Raw genomic sequence first — 21,327 nt, forward strand, 5'->3', positions numbered from 1 at the left:
AATAGAAAAAACTTGAGCACTTTTAACACTTTTTAAAATGTTTGCACGAATCAGCTCACCAAGTATACAAATCATTGTATTTTGACTTACGTTCGATAAAAATGTCAGACGATTGCGGTTTTTTGAATCTTCAATTTTTCGAAGATGACATGAGAGCAATGCATGGTGTTTTGACAATAGTTTTAGCAAAAACATGGTTCATTGCTCTAATCAGATAAAATGGAAGATTTGTTTGATCTTCAGTCAACAAATTTAAATAAATAAAATCATCACATTAACTTTATTTTAAAATACTACTTACAGACTACAGTATTTAAATAAGAACTGTGAACTGGACAAATAAATATTTATAAAAACAGTGTAGGTACATTTTAAATGATGTAAGACTGAATATAGGAGTGAGCATTAAAATTAGATAGATAAAAGTAGTGTATTCTAATATAATAGTGGATTCGCAATAACTCAAACCTTGATAACTCAAAAAACTTGACAACTCAATTTTTTTTTTTGTTATTCCCCTATTAATTAGTAAGATACCTATCTCGATGCAAAGTTTTATCCAACTTCAACTTTGAGTTATCGCGACTCAACTGTACTAGTTTACAACTAAATAATAATAAACATAAAATATCTAGGTATTATACCTTTGTCAGAAACGTCATTTGTAGAAGATTTAAAAAATGAACTGAGCTTTGCAGTAGAAAGTACTGATTTTCGTTTTTTGCACGATTTAGTGTGTCGTTGCCAATTTGTGCTATTCATTAAAGCTTTCATTTTACCACAAACACAAACTTCATTAACTAATGACATATTGCAAGTCTGAAAAAACAAATTTTAAATAAAATATGATTTTTTGGCATCTCATAAATCAAACTAATTTATAGTTAACAGTTTTATTATTTTGTATTAGAAATTAACTCATTGACACTAGTTATGTAATATGTTATAAGATGTATCATGCATGGATCAATTTTATTAATTTAAAATGTAACTAGGTAGGTACCTATTTAAATAGCTACAGCCTATAACTATACTAAGTTAGCCATAATTATAAGTATTTAAAAAATAATGTAACTTACCTCCTGGTCAGATCTTGTTTCCAGCACTTATTTAATAAACAACAAATGCTTTTAGTATAGGTAATTAACTAAAAGTTAATATTATATTAATTAAGTAAAAAATGAAACTGAACCGAATAAGTGACAAGTTAACCAATGCAAAATTCTTAATGCATACAGCATAACCCGACGTTCGTAGCTCGAACAAAATAAAATACGACAAATAATAAATTCACGAGTCTAAAATATCTATATAGTGAAAAATTAATAATTCGCTCACCGATAAGCGATTTTAGGTTACATCGTTGTCGTAATGATTATCTGTGAAGGCAATTGGTAGGTCCGCTGCTGGCTGGTTAGCTTCAGGAAAACGCATTTCTAAAAATAAATACCTAATATACACTGCTGGTACCTTATCACCACGTAGTGTTGTGGGGGCGGGTAGTGGTGCACTGGTGCAGTACCCGTATCGTATTGACATTTTGTTTACGTATTACGTCTACCCCGGGCTAAATAAATATCTTAGTCCATGGAGTCTACAACGGTTAATCTGAATTAAGAAATAATAATAATTATAAGAATTATTGATAAAATGTACGAACGTGTACCACAGTACTGCATTACTGCAATCTGCAATAATATTCGAATATTGTTGATACAGATTAATCATTTTTATAACATTATCAATTATGTTGTAACTTGTCCTGTAAGCGACAAATGACAATACATGCTCATAACGAAACCTACCTCTTATTTATTAAATATTTTTACCCCAATTTTTACTGACACAATGACACCCAGTAACCTACCCACCCACCCACATAATAACCAATAGGGGCCGCAGCCCCTGGAAAACCCCCTCACCACGCCACTGTAGGAGACTATTAGGAGACCCAATTCACTCATCAACGCAAAAAAATAGAAAATAAAAAAAAAAACACACATCATTGTAAAATCAATACATTAATCGCTTCGCTCAGAATCTAAAATTATTGTATTTCATGCATTATAAAAATAATTATTAGTTAATAAACATTATACATTTTTATATTTTTATGCTGTACATTTATGGCCCAATCTCCGGGTACACTTAAAAAAATAGATTTAATTTGTGGCCCAGTAAAATGTAGACAAATATTTTATACGAAGCGGGTAGATAAAATGTGGCCCAATTACCGACCGCCCGATTTATTATATTGAGTAGGTATATTATTATATTATAATGTTATATGTACCCTTTTTACCTGGGTAGCCCGTTTATAATATGTAAAATAAAATAAATTAAAAAATTAAAAATACATATGGAAATGTCGAAATCTCCGAAGGCTTACTCCTGTCTCTACTGGTGTCACGAAGTATTTAGCCAACATTGCATGGCAAAAAATGTCTTCACAAAATATATCGAAGGAAGTATTACAATGGTTAGTTAGAACAAAGGCTTTTATACGAATGAATAGTCTATATTCTAAACTATAATATAATAAAAAAAACCATGCAAAAATAAGAAACTAATATCGTTTTCCACCATACCTTACTGTTGTACCCAGAGTGCACTGATATAGGTCACTGATAATCGTCCTGGGTGCAGGCTGGTGCAAGTGTAGATGAAACACAAAATCAATACTTATCACCGATATATAAAGATAATAAAATATTTGATGGGGACTGTGGTACTTATCATGATAAAGATAAGGCGCACGAGCTCCAAGAGCTCGTTCAACTATCACTGCACTGAGTGCAAAAAACTGGCATAGTGCATTGAGGTGAAACATAAAAAGTCCAATTATCCAATAGTAGTAAGTCCATTTATGTTTATGCATTAAATATTTTAGTGTTCAGGATCAAAAAATTAAAATTCAATTTTTAGGCTTAATTGAAGTGGAAAAATGTACAGCCGATTTATTGTATGTACATATATGTAAATATATTGATCGTATAGGCTTAAATCTAAAACAGTTGGTTGGGATTGGAACTGATGGCGCAAGTAACTTATGTGATAGAAACCATTCTCTTTTTACTCTACTTAGACAACAAAATCCTAATTTACAAATAGTTCGATGCATTTGTCATTCTCTGAATAATGCCATTTCAAAAGCAGCTGATGCATTTCCAAGTCACATAGATTTCATCTGTAGAGAAGTATTTAATTGGTTTCATATTAGTCCATTAAGAAGAGCAGAATATAAAAACACATTTGACCTATTAAATACAAATTCTAACGGTAAAAATAAAAAGTTCCATCAATTTCATCAACTGTCCGGTACCAGATGGTTAGCTCGTTCCTATGTCGTTAGTACAATTTTAGAGCATTGGTTGGAATTAAAAACACATTTTGCATATGTTGTTAATAAAGAAAAATGTTATATTGCTCGAGTTTTGAATGAAATGTTTCATGATGACATTAATTATTTATATTTTATAATAATAAAGCCAATATTAGAAGAGTTTAATAGGTTGAATTTAACATTTCAAAAAAACTTTGTTGACATTGGAAAATCGTATGATAATATATGTGGACTATTTATGTTTTTAGCAAAAAAAATAATGAAAGTATCTTCCACTTCCTCGGATTTTAACAGTATTAGACAAAACATATCTAATAAAACTGCTTATCTTCCAGCAGATAAATGTAACTTTGGTATACAGTACTATCAAGTAATAAATACACTTAAAATTGTATCGGATACTAAATATGTTGTTGATGTTAAAGCACTGTCATTTATAAAAGCTTTATTATTTGAATTAGACAAAAGACTTCCAGATAATTTAAAATTATTTCAAGAACTTCAGTATTTTTCTCCAAAACAATGCCTCAATCAATTACATTCAAAATTTTCCAATTTACCATTTATTCATCAATTTCTTGAACCATCTATGTTTTCATCTTTAGAAGTACAATGGGAAAACATCATAAATATTAATTGGTCTTTTCATTTATCTGAAGAAGAGTTAGATGATAGTTATGCGTTCTGGTCTAAGCTATATTTTTTTAAAGATCCTGGTGGATCATTCATTTTTAGAGATCTATCTGAGTTTGTACTGAAAGTATTATGTCTACCTTCAAGCAATGCCGTTGTTGAAAGGGTATTTTCAATAATGAATGCTATTAAAACCCGATCTAGAAAGTACTTTTACATCAAAGACTAAATGTTGTATTGAATTTTCACCCACAAAGTCTATGTATGAAAAATTTAATTCCATTATTATGTATTCAAAAAATAAAAATGAATGTGTTCCAAGTTGTGAAGATAATTATACAGATGAAGATAATACTATAGATGTGTTTCATGAAATCACATTATTTGACAACCAATATTAACTACATGTATTATAATATATTACTTATTTTTATTTTTTAAAAAGAATATAATGTTATTTTGTATTAATATTGTACTAAGTAGTACAAAATATTTTGTAAAGGTATTGTTTATTTTACTTAAGTAAATTGTTTAAATTATGAAACTATTTAATTATTAACTATTTAGTATTTACAGCTCCTTATTATCGTACTAGTTATTACTCATTACCAATACATTGGTTAATAATGATTACAATGAATATAACAACGAAAAACGAATAGGTATGTCAATACTTTTATTTTAAATTACGAGTCCAACTGTCCAATTTTTAAAAGAATGGGTAAAATGGTGATGATAAGAGTAGGGATAACAATTTTGGTAATAATTACAATTTATGATTGGCGATATTTGGCTACTATAAAAAAATGATTTGGCTACATTATTATTGGTATATCTGGCAACCCTGACCACGGTCACTGCGTACTGAGTGGGAGAATTTACGGCGACGACTATGGGTGCGTTCCGGTTGGACGCTTTGTACGCTTCAAGCGCTCATGAGCGCTCCCAATGAGTTCCACTTGGCATTTATGAGCGCTCACACTACAACCGTGACGTCACGAGATCTGAGCTCTACGTCATCGTTCGGCGCTCACAAACGCTCATACGAAATAGGTAGTGCAGCGTAAGCGTTTGATGCTTCCTCCACACTCTCGCGAGCTCGCCTCGTCGCGAGGTTGAACGAGGCGAGGTGAAGCGAGACGCTAGCTCTATACACTCGCCGAATCGACGCGAGTCAACCATCTACATTCTCGTTTTATTCAATTGTTCGTACCTGGCCGTGCAGAATGGACGTGGTTGAAGTAAGTGCTGCAGCAGCATTGTGCGCCTTTGCATTTTATAATTATGTTAATATTGATGATAAAAAAATAATTAAAAAACCTTGGAAAAAAAGGAGATGGTGGATGACTAAAATACACCGAAACAGAACAAAGTAAGTACATTAAACTTTAAAGTTGATAATTATCGACATGTACAACATTATATTATATACATATTAACATTTACGGCTGTTTTTCAGACCAACTATGGATCGTGTATTTACAGAGTTGCTTTTTGAACCATCAGGTGAATATGAAAATTTTATACGAATGTCCTCATCGGACTTTGAATATATATTAGACAAAATATCACCTATAATATCCAAAAACGACACTCAATTCAGAGAAGCGATACTTGTTAAAACAAGACTTGCTATCACTTTAAGATTCTTAGCTACTGGAGATAACTATAAAAGCTTGCATTTTTTATTCAAAGTGTCTAGTCAACTAATTTCACAGATCGTGCCTGAAGTTTGTAATGCAATTAACGACCTCCTGAAAGATGAAATAAAGGTAAAATTGTTTCCTAATAATAAATAAATCAAATTAAACTAGTCAATAATATATAACGAGAACATTATTTATTTAAAACAATCACTTAAAATAAAAATTAATCATAACTTTTTTATACTTTATTAAAAAACAAAACAACTTTTTTGTGTATATAATTAAAAAACGAAATAACTTGTATCTTTTAAAAAAACAAATAACATTTTAATAAATCAATATTCTTCATCTTCATGAGCAATGTAAAATGCTTGACTTATTATGTTTGAGTTAGTTGGTAGATTTATATCAGTTACATGACTAGGGCTAGACAGTTGTTCTGAATAGAGAGGATTAGAGTACTGAGGATTAGAATATGTTCTATGCTGTATTACTGCAGGTGAAGAAGGATTGGAAATAGAGTACTCAGCACTTTGCGGATAACTTGAAATTATAATTTCAGGTTCAGAATAAGAAGCAAGTGAAGATGGTGGTCGGCTTTGAATACTTGTTCCAAGTATTGGTGTTGAGGTGCATGAAGGTGGTGGTCGGCTTTGAATACTTGTTCCAAGTATTGGTGTTGAGGTGCATGAAGGTGGTGGTCGGCTTTGAATATTTTTTCCAAATATTGGTGTTGTGGAGCGTGAAGTTGATGATTGATTGTTTGAACGACGTAAGAAATCAATATACAGTCCATCAACTTCATACATGAATACTTCACGTTCGTTTTCTGGTAGCTTACGTATTTTTTTTACTAGTATCTTTGCATAATAATCGTACTCGTCCTCCTCTTTTCTATTATTGATACAATTTTCTAATGTACTAAATGCCCGTTTCATCTTTTTTCCAGCTTCATCTAACTCGATAGAAGTACCTCGTCGTCGAGGTTTGGTTTTCTCTTATGGTGTGGTTTTCTCTTATGGTTTGCTTTTCTATTAGGTTTTCATGATTGAGGGTGTTTGATAAGGTTGTTTCATTACCATTACTATTTTCATCTTCTCCAATCTCACGGATAATTCCTGAATTATACTCCTAACATTAAAATTAAAATAAATATTTCAAAGTATAGAATATTTCGAATGCCTATAAATAGCTTAAACATAAGTAAAATATTTTGAACCGTGAAACTCAGTTAAATTTTGTTTTCAGTTGCCGTCTTCTCCCGAAGAGTGGTTAGCGGTAGAAAATGGGTTTAGAACAAAATTTCCCCATTGTATTGGAGCGATAGATGGGAAGCATATTGTTATACAAAGCCCAGCCCATACTGGATCGGACCACTATAATTATAAAAACTCCTTTAGTATTGTTTTGATGGCATTGGTCAGTAGTGACTATCGTTTCATGTATGCAGACATTGGAAGTCAAGGGCGAATTAGTGATGGCGGTGTATTTAGAAATTCATCGTTGTGGCAAAAAATGAATTCAGATAGCCTTAATTTACCGATGCCATCACCCCTACCTGGTTCAAATAAAGACACTCCATACGTTTTTTTAGGGGATGGAGCATTTGCTCTTGATACGAACCTAATGAAACCATATCCTGGAAATCATACACCCGGATCACCACAACGTATTTTCAACCAAACATTATCAGGCTCCCGAGTTGTGGTAGAAAATGTGTTTGGAATATTAGCGGCAAGATACAGAATTTTTAAAAAACCGATTTCATTAGCCCCAGAAAAAGTTTCAATTATTACCATGACATGTATACTGTTGCATAATTTTTTGAGAAGAAGCGAAACTTCAGCATCAATATATACTCCTCCGGGAACGATAGACTCATGTGATAATTTTGGTTCTATAATTCAACCAGGTTCATGGAGAAACGAAGTTGTTGGAAATTGTGCATTAAGGCCTTTAAATCAAATACCGCGAAGATCATCAATGAGCGCAAACCGGATAAGAGAAGAATTCACAACATATTTTTTTAATAACAGGCAGTACCATGGTCAAGTCAACAGACTAACTTCAAAATAATTTTAATTAATTTAAAACTAAAATACTTCATTTTGTAATTATCAAACATTTATAATAAAAAAAAAATTAAAAAACTAATTTTAACTCTTTTTAAATTTAAGTCATCAAGTTTAATTTTAAGTCGTTCGTAAATTATAACATATTATTATGTACTAAAATCACTAAAATATGTCAAATTAACAATTATCTTTATTCATTGTATTCATCATTTTTTATTTATATAGGAAACATATGTATGTATTTATATAAATTGTATAAGAACACATTAAATAATTTTACGGCACTGACTCAACGTGTTAGTTATTATTTGTATAATACTATAATTTGTATTTGAGGGGAGACATTCAAAGTTGTTATTGCCAAAAATGTTTATGTATTATATTATTTTATTATTTTACTTTTTTCCTACTGTTTAATAATAGTTTACAATAGAAAATAGTGTTTCCTGAACAAGACTATGCAACTTTGGAATGTCACCCCTCCTCATTTATTTGCACAATGTACGTACCTGTTCAGTATTAATCGTAGCGTTACAATCATTAATATTCCCTAAAAAACTCTCGATCTGGTTGAATAAAAACCATATTGGCTGATAAACCTCATTTTGTCCAGCTCCTGATCTAATGGACGCCTTTTTTTTCTTAAATGTCCGCGAAATGTTGCCATTATTGAATTTTTTTTATTCTTCAGCTCTTCAATCGGTATATTATTTAACTCTTTAGCGCAGGATCTTTTTTTAAATCTACATCATTTCCATTTATTGAATTGTTGTACAGTTTTAAAATATTGTATCCGGGATTTTTATCAAATACTGATTTGAATTTTTCATTTAGTATTTGTCCCTTTTCATTTTCAATTATCTTAAGTCCATCTCTTACTGTTTCAACTACATTTATTTGATAATTTAAAGTTGAATTTTGTTTTTCCAATTTTGTAATTGCATTTGGCAACTCGGACAAATGTGTTCGAATAAATGTTAAATCAGATATAATTGATGTAGTACTCAAAATGGATTTTACTTTTTGGACAGATTGGGCGTCATCTTCTATATTAGATACCAATTCTTTAAATTTACTGAAATTTTCAGAGTAAAACAAAGCAGCTTCCAACCATGTTCCCCACCTTGTTATTACAGGTTCTGGAGGAAGGCGACAGTCCATAAAATTTTTATAAGCAGTAATACGATGAGGTGCTTTTAAAAACATTTTTTTTCCATTATTTACTAGTTTATTTATACCCGGGAAAATGTCTCTAACTTTTTCGGCCACGCGGTTTAAGCCATGAGCAACACAAGTTATATGAATCATATTAGAATAAAATATTTTTAATGCTCCTCCAGTTTTTATCATATATGGCGCCGCATTGCTAATAAACAGCAGAATTTTGTCTTGAAATAACGTGTCTCCGAAAAATTCCATTAAACTATCATTCACAAATCGAGAAACCGTTTCATAATTGGTTTTATTCAATTCTTTGCAAGAAATTAGGAATGAAGTAGGCATTATTTCTTGATGAAGTATCCCAACAATTAAACTACAAATATACAGCCCTCTAGAATCAGTCGTTTCGTCTACCATAATGTAAATGAAATTGTTAGTTAATTTTTCCCGTATTTTTGTAAGAGTAGATTCAAAACATATTTTTAAGTAATTTTTTCGTAACGTACTTTCATCTGGAATATTCTGATTAACATATTTTTGTAAACAATTCTTAAATGGTGTCGACTGAAGTTTATTGAAAGGAATATTTGTGGCTACCAAGGCATAACACATGTCTATTAAAAATTCATTTCGACTAGCCATGGCTGAGGTGGTTTCAGGTATTAACATTTGTACCGGATTACGCTTATTTTTTTTAGCAGCAGTCATTTGTTGATGCACAGCTAATCACAACAAAAACAATAAAAAAAAATGTTAATAATTATTGATTACTGCATAAAATTAGTGTTACCGTAGGTACGTACTTGAATTACAGTGTGCATCAACTTGTGATTTACGTTCACAACCAATAGCCTTATTGCACGACGTGCAAAATATAATTTTGCCTTCTGTTTTTAATTCTGGATATTTTTCGATCCAACACTTTATTTTGGAACAATGACTACTACTAATTTTCGGCATTTTAAATTAAATAATATCAAGTAAAGTTAAATTATTTAACTATAAAATTGTATATAACACGAGTTGACTACGACGGCTACGGATAGACTGTAGTACTGTATGTGTACCTATACTGTATATGTAATCGATAATCTATCGACTATCGTAGTACCTTAGTCATTATCTTAATTACTTTGTATTATATCGTTATATATATATAATTATATTGTTAGATATAAAACACCGATAGCAGCATTTATCGATTAGCATCGATAAAATTAATACAAAAATACAAAAATATTTGTATAAAAGTACATTTTTATAAAAAAAACCCGAAACGTGCAATTTTGTGCAAAAACCCAAAAACGTGCAATTTTGTGCAACATAAAACTTTTTTTAAATTAATCTACATCTCTTGATTTGGATTTGTAGCTTGTTTCTATTGAATTTAGAACACGCCATAAAAAGATGCAATTGCACGGAAATCCGGTCTTTAATTATCACACACGGCCTGTGAAAAATCAGTAAATTAATACCGAATAATACTTAAAATGTGAAATAAAAATATTAACATACTTGTAATTGAATTGAATGGTGTCCTTTTCTATTAACATAAGCTTCTTGATGGTCACGAGGTGCAGGAATGTTAATATGTGTCCCATCAATTGCACCAAGCACATTTGGAAAAGTGCTGGTAGAAAAAAATCCATTTTTAATTTCCTCAGCTTTTTCCTCGCTTGGCCAAGTTATGAAAGCTGGTGCCAAAATTTTTCAAAGCAACAATGACTCTTCTGATACATCTTAATGCAGTTTCCCGCCCCACATCAAATTTTTCACAAATTGATCTAAATAATTTTTAGATATAATAAAATAGATATAGCTAATTATAATAATATAATACACACAACAGTAGCTTTGCATGTAACAATAATATTAAGTATGTATACCAAAAATACCTGTAAGAGTCCGGAGTAGCCATTTTCCAAATTGCAACTAAAAATTGTTTATTTGGTGAAACAGATTTGTAACCTGGCTTTGTTCTATTTAACTTTGGAGCAATTAGAGTCAATACAAATTCGAATGTGGTTGGAAGCATCCTATAAAATAGTATTTGTTAAATTTATTTGTATCTACTCTTATCTGCTAAAAGTAATCAACTCTTTGGCGAATGTATTTTATTATTAAAACCTTCTAACCTGAAATTAGCTTTGAATTGGCCATCATTGAATTGTGGTACGATCGTTTCAACATAATTTTGCAACCTAGGTATTGCAGTTTTAGTTTCTATACTTTCTAAACAATGTACTACATATTCATATTCATTGCCGTCATCTTCACTGTCATCAGACAAAGAGGAAAATATAATGTCACAGCATTGTTGTATAGCATTGTTGATAACTAAATCACGCTCATTAGAATTATCCATTATAAAAACACTAATAGAAATATAGAATAAGTAAAAAAATGTTGGCAAATTTGAAATTAATTTGTAAAACTGAATGATCAAACAATCACAAGAACAAAAAAAAATTTGTATATCTTGTTATCAATTTCATTTTTAATATCACTAAACAAGTGCTAAGCGCTCACAGCAGGTTCACACGCGGTCCACCTGGACCGTGAGCAAAGCGACAATATGCGTCTGTTTGATAGTGGAACGGTTCGTAACACGAGCGTGAGCGTTGGCACTGTAAGCGCGTAAGCGTCCTACCGGAACGCACCCTATGTGGTTGATCGTCGTAGAATTAAAATTTATTTATGTAATAATTATGAACAACATGATAAAATTAAAAATTTCGTTAATTTATATAATGTAGGTCTACGCATGCTATGCCGTTGAGAGGCAAGTGGCCCTGAGGCAGAGCCAGACATCGGCCTTACCCACCTGAAAATACCACTTATGCCCTAGTTCGAGGCCATAGTATTGTGCATGGTTTTGGAGGTCGTCTGATGGAACGCGGTTGACGTAGTGGATGCGGTGAACACACGTCCACGATAATTTATTTCAGCGCGTTAGATGCGTTAGGACTTACCCTAACATCAATCGTATCAGTCGATTAGTTTCAATAGTATATTTTAAAAACTTAATTGTATAGGTAATAATATTTAGGTACAAAATAAAAATGTTAAATTATTATTACAATATAGTACAACAAGATTTTGAACAAGTAAACATACAGTTAAGAACTGTAACGAACCCAATAATACACATACTATACATATTATTGTGATCGTTTGGCCTTAGGAGATAGCATATAATAATTTAGATATATAAAGCAATGTCATACGAGAGGGCGTTGGGATCTTGGAAACCGCATTCCAATAGGTTCTACAGTCTCATCTGAACAGGTTAAGGAATAGTAACCACAGGGCGAAATACTCAGATTTAATATTTAAATCCAGTAATCAAAACGTAGTACATATTTCTGATTTTCGGAACAACCACAAAGAAAAGCCTACAAAAGAAATATAATCGTAATTATATGAATATTATATGATATGTGGTTATTACTTATAACATATATGCATGGATCGTGCGCGGTATCTGGATATTGGCGGATAGCTTGTGGCATATATTGGAAATATGATAATGAGATACAATTCTTGGAATAACCAGGCGTGGAAATGTATCGATAATAAATTAAACAACATCCTGTGAAGTCCACGGGTATATCGATAGACTTGGGGGAAGTTGGAGAGCAGGAGGCCCTATAAAACCAGACCCGAAACGGCCTGTAGATTAGACGTGTTTCACCATAGTACCTACGAGCACCTTCACGAGAGACAACATAACAATTTTGTAAATTTGGACTTAGAGTATTTTATGAAGATGAAATTTAATATACAACTTAACTTTTCAACAAAGTCTAATTATTTTGTCAAACCTACCTAAGAAATCCTTTACCCACGGTCTTGCTAAATGCAAACTATAAGCTAAGCAGTTAATCCAACTGCTAGTTTATAACACTGGTGCAGTCGAGTACGGAACTTCCAAGGAAATTGAGGCGAGTCGAGCAGTCAAAGCAGCGGAAATCAACAGCAGAAGTGCAGCAGCGGTTCGATTCAAATCAACTACACGGAGGCAACTTTTTCAAGTCACAGTTGAGGACCGATTACCCTTGACAACTCCGGGAAGCGACGAACAAATTGAAGACAGGCAAGCAGACGAAAAAGATAAATGAGCAGAGAATTAGGTGCAGGGATTATGTGAGTTAAATAATTAAATTATAAAAGTAATTGCATATAGAATTGTAGCTTTGGTACACGTCTCACGTTGGTTTTTTTAAGGAAGCCAGAGATTAAGTTTTAGTTTTGATATTGGTGAAGGTGCGTATAAGTTGTTGTATTATAAATTAAATTGAGGGAAAAAAATATAGGTTGTTGAAAAATAAATATATGTATAGAAATTGTAGTAAAATAGACAGCAGTAGAATGATCTGTGTTGAAATAAGTAGTTGAATTAAATAGGAATCAACAAATGAAATAATAAGGAAATATTATAGTTAATTAAAAAGGTAATAGAAATGGTAATAGAAAAAAAAATATAGAATTTTATATAGAAAATATATATATGAATGCACGCGTAGCAGTTGAGTAAATGAAATAAGTTGATGAATAATTTTTATTAGGAAAAAATATGAAATATTGAAATACAATTTTGAAGTAAATTAATTGTTAATTAATTGTGGAATAATTGAATCAGTGGCGGTTTTGGGGGTGAGGCAAGTGAGGCGCCACCTAACCTAAAATTTTAAGTAAAAAATATTATTAAAGTATTTTTTTGGCCCACCGATAGCATATACATATTTTGATATTAATTTTTAACGTTTTTATGATTTTATTTGAGAAAAAAATCTTCTTTGCCAAGTTTAACAATATAAATTATTATTTATTATATTGTAAATGGTAAATCATTATATTATTTAGTGTTTATTACCAAAAATAGTGATAAACCGATAAGAAATGTATGAAATAATTATTACGTAAACAAACGCTAGTGTTTCAACCGGCGGCAATGTTCCGATGACGTCAGTAAGCACTGTTTAACTCCGCCTCAGAGTATGTACTATTGTGTAGGTACATGAATTACACACACAAGCGTATGTACGCGACTATTAAATAACTAGAGTTGCGCATGCGCAATGATCATTGTGAGGCTCGACTAATATCGCCTTATGTACTAAAAATAGACTCGGTATACAGGAATATATAGTCAGCCGGTATTTCAACGTAAAAACACATTATCAGTAAAGATGTTATTGTTACAATCGAGACTCGGGACAGTCCTAATTAAACCGTTGTCCGTTGTAATATCTATTGATAATAATTTTATATTTATCATTAGTCATTTCTGTCTTGACGTCTAGTACGAATGGTCGCTTGTGTCTTACACTTTTTCGGTGATTCCGGTTCGTCTTAACGTCTACGTTAAAATATCTGTGCGAGTGCTGCAGTTTTTTGTAATAAACATTATTAAATTAATTACTGTTGGAGTTATGACGTATCCAGTGACAGACGTGGTAGTTATGTTGTTGGAGACGCCGTTTCGACGATGGAATTCTGATAGTAAAAATGATTTACTAAAAGTGGGTAAGCCTATTCCGATTTTGTCAGCTTTGGCTCCTGACAAGAAACTAAATAAGGTATTCTGTAGGTCATTTAATCCAAATTTATATCAACAACACTATGTTATGCGGGAGTCATTATATACAAAGATTGTTTTGTTGGCCATGTTTGTTGTTGGGTAAAATGAAGTCTGTGTGGAATACTGTTGGGTATTATGATTTGAAAAAATTATCTAGAGGTATACAAATACATCAAACATCAAAAGAACATATGCATAATCATTTAGGATTAAAAAACCTCGAAAAAAATTGTTTTACTATAATAGATGTTGTTAATGAACATGGTAATTTGTTTAAAAAAAAATTATAATGAGAATGTGAGATTAAATCGTTTATTTATGGAGCATTTAATCGATTTAGTTTTATTTTTGGGAAAACAAGAGTTGGCATTTAGAGGTTATGATGAAAGCAGTGATTCATTAAATAAAGGGAATTTTAGAGAGTTGTTTGATATGCATATTATTAGGTGTTCTCAAGAAATACAAAATCATTATAATAGTATAAAAAACATATTTTCAGGTATGTCCAAGTCCATACAAAATGATTTAATTTCATGTATTTCTGAATTTTTAATAAACCAAATAAAAAATGAAATCAAACAATCTAAATTTTATTCCATTCAAATTGATGACACTACAGATATCAGTCAAAAAACACAATGTTCAATAATAATTAGATATGTTACAGATAAATCTGAATTGGTTGAGCATTTCTTGGGTTTTCATAATGTTAGTGAAGACCGCACGGCTCAAGGCTTATTTAATTTGGTTAATTCTGTTTTACATGAGTTTGATATAGAAAATAAATTAGTTGGACAATCTTATGATGGGGCATGTGTAATGTCTGGGCATTTAACAGGTTTACAGGCTAGAGTTAAGGAAGTTGCACCTAATGCTTTATTTACACACTGCCAAGCTCACAGATTAAATTTGGTATTGCAACATGGTTGTAGTATAAATGCTAAATGTCGTATATTTTTTGCTAACCTCACTGGTATCGCTGCTTATTTTCACAATTCCACTTCACGTACTAATTTTGTAGATACTATTGTACGGAAAAGAATTCCTCAATTTGTCCAAACAAGATGGTCCTCACGGTCAAAAATTTTACACACAATAGTTAATGAGTGGTCTGGGTTTATAAATGTTTTTGTCTGTATTAGCAAAGATCCAAAATCGTCATCTGAATCTATTTGTGGTGCTATTGGTCATCTTAAAAATTTAAAAACTTTTGAATTTGCTTTCTTAGCACTGATATTTAGTGATATATTCATATATACTGACAATTTATTTAACATACTCCAAAATAAATCATTTGATGTAGAATTTTGCTTGAGTTAAATAAATATAACATATGATCTTATAAATAAAAAAAGAAATGAACCTGAATTTTTAAAATTATTTAATCAAGCAGTTACTCTTACAAAACCTCCAAAAGCTACAAGAAATGAATCTAACAATCAATCAAATTTTAAAATATTGTTTTATGAAATAATTGATAATATTCTAATGCAATTAAATACCAGATTTCAAGATACAAATAAATTACTTTTTTTGCAGTTAGCTGATGTAACTAAATTTAAAGAATATTCTTGTATATTTCCTGTAAATGCTTTAAATAATTTGAAATCAACTTATCCTAATATATTTTATAATATTAATACATTAAAAGTTGAATTGGAGGTTTTGTATAGTGATATAAAATATCAAAATTTATTACACATTTATGACATTCATAATGCATAATCATTATTAATTTAGTTATTTGTTATTTAAAAGTCTAGCTTTTTGAAATAGCTATAACTTACTAAATGGTTAAAATGTGTTGTGTTCCTTATTGTAACGAGATTAGTAAAAGTAAATTTTGTATTCCAAAAAACAACGAGCTAAAAAGTTTATGGGAAAAATCTTTGAATTTAAAATTTAAACCAACTTCGAAAGTTTGCGAGAAACATTTTGATGTAAATGATGTTATAAAATTATGGGAATCTGGGAAAGGATTCAGCAAGTTTACGGTACTGTACTATTACAATAATCTTCAAAAATTATAATATACATTTTAGACAATTATATTATTTTAAACAAAATTTTGATTCTTAAAATTATTTCTGAAATTTGTTTAGATATGTTTGAAAATACCAAAACTTAGACCTGGTGCTATTCCTAAACTTACAGTGGTAAATGAAACTATTAATGAGGTTTTACAAAATGCAGTCTTAGATATTTCTCCACCTAAAAAGAGAAAGGCGAATTTGCATTTATTTATATATAATATTATATATCATATATGACGTATAGTATTGTATACTATTAAACAATTACAATATTATATTGTTAGTTTGTTACCATGTACATTGTACTTTCATTAATTTTAAGTTGTATTGGATAGCACCAAATTAATAATTATGCATATTTTTAAGATTCATGATGTAAGTAGTATGACGTATAATGTATCGAATGACCATTCTTATAGTACCATAAATGATAGTAAAAGTTCAAATAATAGTACATCTATATTTGAAGACAATATTAGTAATTTTGAGCATTTATTATCATCAGCCATTACTTCTGAACTTGAGACACCATTAACAAACATAAATGTAAGTAGATTATTCAGTGTCAAATTTAAAATAAAAATAAACTAAATATAAGACTATATTTAAACAGGAATCTTCCACTTTATTTGAGGCAAATCCATTATTTATTTCTATTTGCATATCAATAAATTTAATTAATGTACCATTGAAATGGTTTGTTGATATTATTAAGTTATATGGTACTGCTGAAAATGCTGTATGTTTTCATAAGTTGACTTTATTCAGAGAAAGTTTGTTAAGATCCATAGAAAAGCAACTAGTTCTAAGAAAAGGTAAGCTTATCAAAATAGTTTCTGAAAAACATAAAAACATTTTATGATATTATATATTTATTCAAACACACAATATGTATATCTATTTTATTAGATTTAAGTATACTCCTTCAAGTAAATGGAAAAACAATTACAACAGATGCCATTGGTTTGTCACCAAATTATAAAATAAAAAATGTAGAAGACCTAGAAAAGACATTATTATTATTTGAAAATACCAAACTTTGTCAAGGATCTGTTTCAGCCACAAAATGCATTAATATAAAATCGACATTTGGTGTAAAGTTCGTTGAACATTGTGGAAAATGGTATCATTCCGAGTGCATAAACATAATTAAAACAGATGATTATATAAATGGGTATCTTATATGAAAATTTAAATAATAATACAATAAAATTAAGTACTTTATTTGAGCATTCCATTTTCATATTTACAGAGAAAAATGTTTGTGGTGCAAACGTTTGAATTATATAATTAACAATAGACTTTCAAACAAAATTCAAAAATATATTTTTCTCCTAACAAAAAAAAAAAGTTATTAAGTTTAAATTAAGCATAGATGTTGTAAAAAAAAGGTTCTAGGTTAGCTAAAAAAAATAAGACATTTGCAAGAAAATTTAAATAATCTCAAGAATGAAATGGCTGCAATTTCTGAACCAACCCTTGAAAAAATTATCAGATTCTAATAACCCTTCATGCCAAACAGAAATTATTACTGAGATATTTAAAGCAGCTAAATTAAAGAACTCGAAGAATAGACGTTATAGCGAAAACTGGATGTTACTGTGTCTATTATTCCAAATCAGGTACGACTTTTATAACTAGGTAATGAAAAATATTACATTTAGTCTTGTTTACTTATTGATTTAGATCACCCACTGGATATAAATTTTTAAAAGATCAAAATATTTTACCATTGCCATGTGTCAGCACAATTCGTAAAAATTTACTAGCTATAAAAATTGTTTGTGGATTTGACCCCAATTTATTTAAGCTATTGAAAATGACATTTTCCACAAAATCTGAACATAAAAAAAAGGGTATAATATTGCTAGATGAAATGTTTTTGAGGGAAAGTTTAAGTGTAAATAGCCGTTCTCTAACAAACATTGGATTGGAAGATTTTCGAAATGAAGAATTAGTAAGGAAAAACAGTAACTTGAAGGCAAACCACGGTTTGGTGTTCATGTGGCAAAGTTTAGCCGAAAATATGGTACAACCTATTACTGTGTTTGCTTCAGCTGGTCCAGTTAAAGGTAGCTTATGAAATAAATATGTTGCAAATAACTACTACATTTGTAAAATTAATTTAGGAGTTGAACTCTCAAAGCTGATAGTCAAAGCCATCCTATTAATGGAAGATGCTGGTGCACACGTTGTTGGTATTACATGTGATGGCGCATCAACAAACCGCACTATGTGGAATTCATTAGGAGTATTAATAATTTATTTAAGTACAAAATATATTCATATTTTAATTTGTTTATTTAACTTAAAGGTTTCAGCAAAAAAGGATAATTTCAAAAATTATTTTTAAAATCCGTTTGAGGCTTCCAGAAAAGTTTTTGTTTTTTCTGACGCACCTCATCTCTTAAAGAATATCAGAAATCGATTGTTTCAAAATAAAACTCTAATTGCAAATTTAAAAATAATATACAATATATCACTTTTAAACAATCAAATGTATAATGAATATTATCAATCTGATTTTAGGTTAATCCATCAAAACCCTCCATAAAATGGGAACATTATTTAAATATTTTTAAAACAGAAGGTAGCAGCCTCACTAAAGTCTGTCCAAAATTAATAAAAGGTCATTTTGAATTAAATAACTATTGAAATTGAAGTATATTGCATTTTTAGATTTTTAGCAGATCAACAGCTGTAGGTATAGATTTGTATAGAACCAAAAATGTTGAAGGTTTTAAAGACTCAGAAGAAACCGTTAATTTTACTCTCATTATAAATAATTTGTTTGATGCTTTGAATAGAAAGTACCCTGCTGAGGGAGTTAGAAAAGATAGTCATGACTTAAAGGTTTTTTATGTGTTGCATGTCTCAATGTCTGTGTTGTGTTTATTATTATAATTTGCGTTGAAATTTAATATATTATGTATTAAATTGTGTTATGAGGAAGCTAATCAAAGTAGTTAATAGATTGTCTTTATTTGTCTGATATGTTAAAAAAAATCATTACCTATTTCAATAACTATTGAAGCTTATGAAATAATGTGTGGTTCAGAGGTAAATTTGTAACTTACCAGATTCTACATCAAGCAGTTGAATGGTTAGACAATTGGGAAATTAATTTAACGAGTGGTTTAATAGGAGAAAAGGATTTCTTAACCCGTTCAACGTATGAAGGCTTAAAAATAACTTTACAATCTACTATAGACTTGGTAAATTACCTATTAGACGATTGTGGGTTTGCATATGTTTTAACAGCAAAATTTAACCAAGATAGTCTAGAGGTAAGATTATTTCTAAAATATTAATTATTTATTTTCTTAAAACATAACCTTATTAACTTTCAGAAGTTTTTTGGAATCCTTAGACAGGTAGCGGGGCCTAATGACCGCCCCTCAACCCCTACTTTTTTACAATTGTATAGAATGTTGACAGTATATTCAGTTGTAAAGCCACCAAAATCTGGGAATTGCACAGTATCAGAAGGTCCAAAACAATATAAAATTAATTAATACCCGATTGTCTTCGTGAATTGTGATTATCTACTTACAGAATGTATTCCAGTAATTTCTGTTGCTGACTTGAAGGAATTAATTAATGATCCAAAGAACTGAAAAAAATAATAATTTAAGACAAAAACTGGACACAATTATTGAAGATGGTTGTTGGGATTTAGACGACATACTGTTAGAACATAACTAATCAGACTCAACTGTGTTTGATTGTGTAGTATACTTTTTAGCAGGGTTAGTAATCAATATTAAAATAATTATTTTGCACATTTACAATATTAATTATGATATCTAACTAAATTAACAGTTTTAGATACTTAGGTACCTAAGTAAATAATGTATGATGATATAGGTATATAGGGAAACGTTTGGTTGCTAGAACTAAATGTCAAGAATGTGAACTGTACAGCTTGTCAAACAAATAAAAATACTAATAAACATATTCAATATCCGATGGTTATCACCACAACGAGTACAAAACCATTTGAAAAAATATTTTTAGACATTATAGGACCATTAATTACAACGGGGTTAGGCAACAACTATATACTTACAATGCAATGTGATTTGACAAAGTTTAGTTTAGGTACAGTGTCATAAAGCGAACGTAGTAGCTAAAGCATTTGTGACAAATTTTGTTTGTATACATGGTATTCCAGAAACAGTTTTAACGGACCAAGGTACCGAATTTCTTAGGAGAACTTTTACGGAGGTATGCAAGTTGTTAAAGATTAATAAGATTAAGACTTCCAGTTATCACCCGATGTCCAATGGCGCCCTGAGCGTAGTCATAAATCGCTAGCAGAATACTTAAGACACTATGTGAGCAAAAGTTTAGACAGTTGGGATGAGCTTTTACCTTACGCAATGTTCGTATATAACTCAACGGAGCATACATCCACGAAATACCAACCTTACGCGTTGTTGTATGGTAGGGAGATTAATATTCCGGTTAGGTCGAAATCAAATCCAGAACCTAGGTATAATTATGACGATTACGTTTATGATTTAAAGCAAAAATTGCAGGAAGCACATCACATAGCCAGGGAGAAATTAATTAAAAATAAAGAAAAAAGTAAAAAACTTTACGATAAAAAAGTAAAAACGGAAATGTTAGAGATAGCAAATTTAATACTACTCAAAGATCATACTCAAAGGAATAAGTTAAGTCCATTTTGGAGGTATTAGATTCAGAGAACGTAGTTATATCGCGAAATCGAAAAAAAGTAACGGTAAATAAAAATGACGTGAAAAAATATTACGAAAACGATGATAAAAAGAACGAACAAAATGATTGAATATACCACGAATAATTAGTTATATAGTATAATAATAAA

The 21,327-nt window shown here is 30.3% G+C and overlaps 3 protein-coding genes across 3 annotated transcripts; 1 reads left to right on the top strand and 2 right to left on the bottom strand.

Annotated features, from left to right (window-relative positions):
* Positions 1 to 5,957: 5,957 nt before the first annotated feature.
* Positions 5,958 to 9,818, bottom strand: LOC132947776 (uncharacterized). The gene is given in 7 exon segments (XM_061018015.1): positions 5,958 to 6,617; positions 6,619 to 6,753; positions 8,207 to 8,340; positions 8,343 to 8,440; positions 8,656 to 9,268; positions 9,365 to 9,580; positions 9,662 to 9,818. Coding segments are annotated over 7 exon segments (2,013 nt in total).
* A 385-nt stretch (positions 9,819 to 10,203) lies between these two features.
* On the bottom strand, positions 10,204 to 11,223 carry LOC132947783 (uncharacterized). Its single transcript, XM_061018018.1, has 5 exons — positions 10,994 to 11,223; positions 10,754 to 10,894; positions 10,596 to 10,642; positions 10,374 to 10,552; positions 10,204 to 10,236 (listed from the first exon to the last, which is right to left on the bottom strand). The coding sequence occupies exons 1-5, from the start codon at positions 11,221 to 11,223 to the stop codon at positions 10,204 to 10,206; spliced, it is 630 nt and encodes a 209-aa protein (XP_060874001.1).
* A 6,845-nt stretch (positions 11,224 to 18,068) lies between these two features.
* On the top strand, positions 18,069 to 18,828 carry LOC132933592 (uncharacterized). The gene is made up of 4 exons (XM_060999858.1): positions 18,069 to 18,097; positions 18,162 to 18,547; positions 18,605 to 18,726; positions 18,790 to 18,828. Exons 1-4 carry the CDS (start codon positions 18,069 to 18,071, stop codon positions 18,826 to 18,828), a joined length of 576 nt encoding a protein of 191 aa, XP_060855841.1.
* The last annotated feature ends 2,499 nt before the right edge of the window (positions 18,829 to 21,327 follow it).

This window comes from Metopolophium dirhodum, chromosome 1 (genome assembly GCF_019925205.1).
Source record: "Metopolophium dirhodum isolate CAU chromosome 1, ASM1992520v1, whole genome shotgun sequence".
Classification (NCBI taxonomy): Eukaryota; Metazoa; Arthropoda; class Insecta; order Hemiptera; family Aphididae; genus Metopolophium; species Metopolophium dirhodum.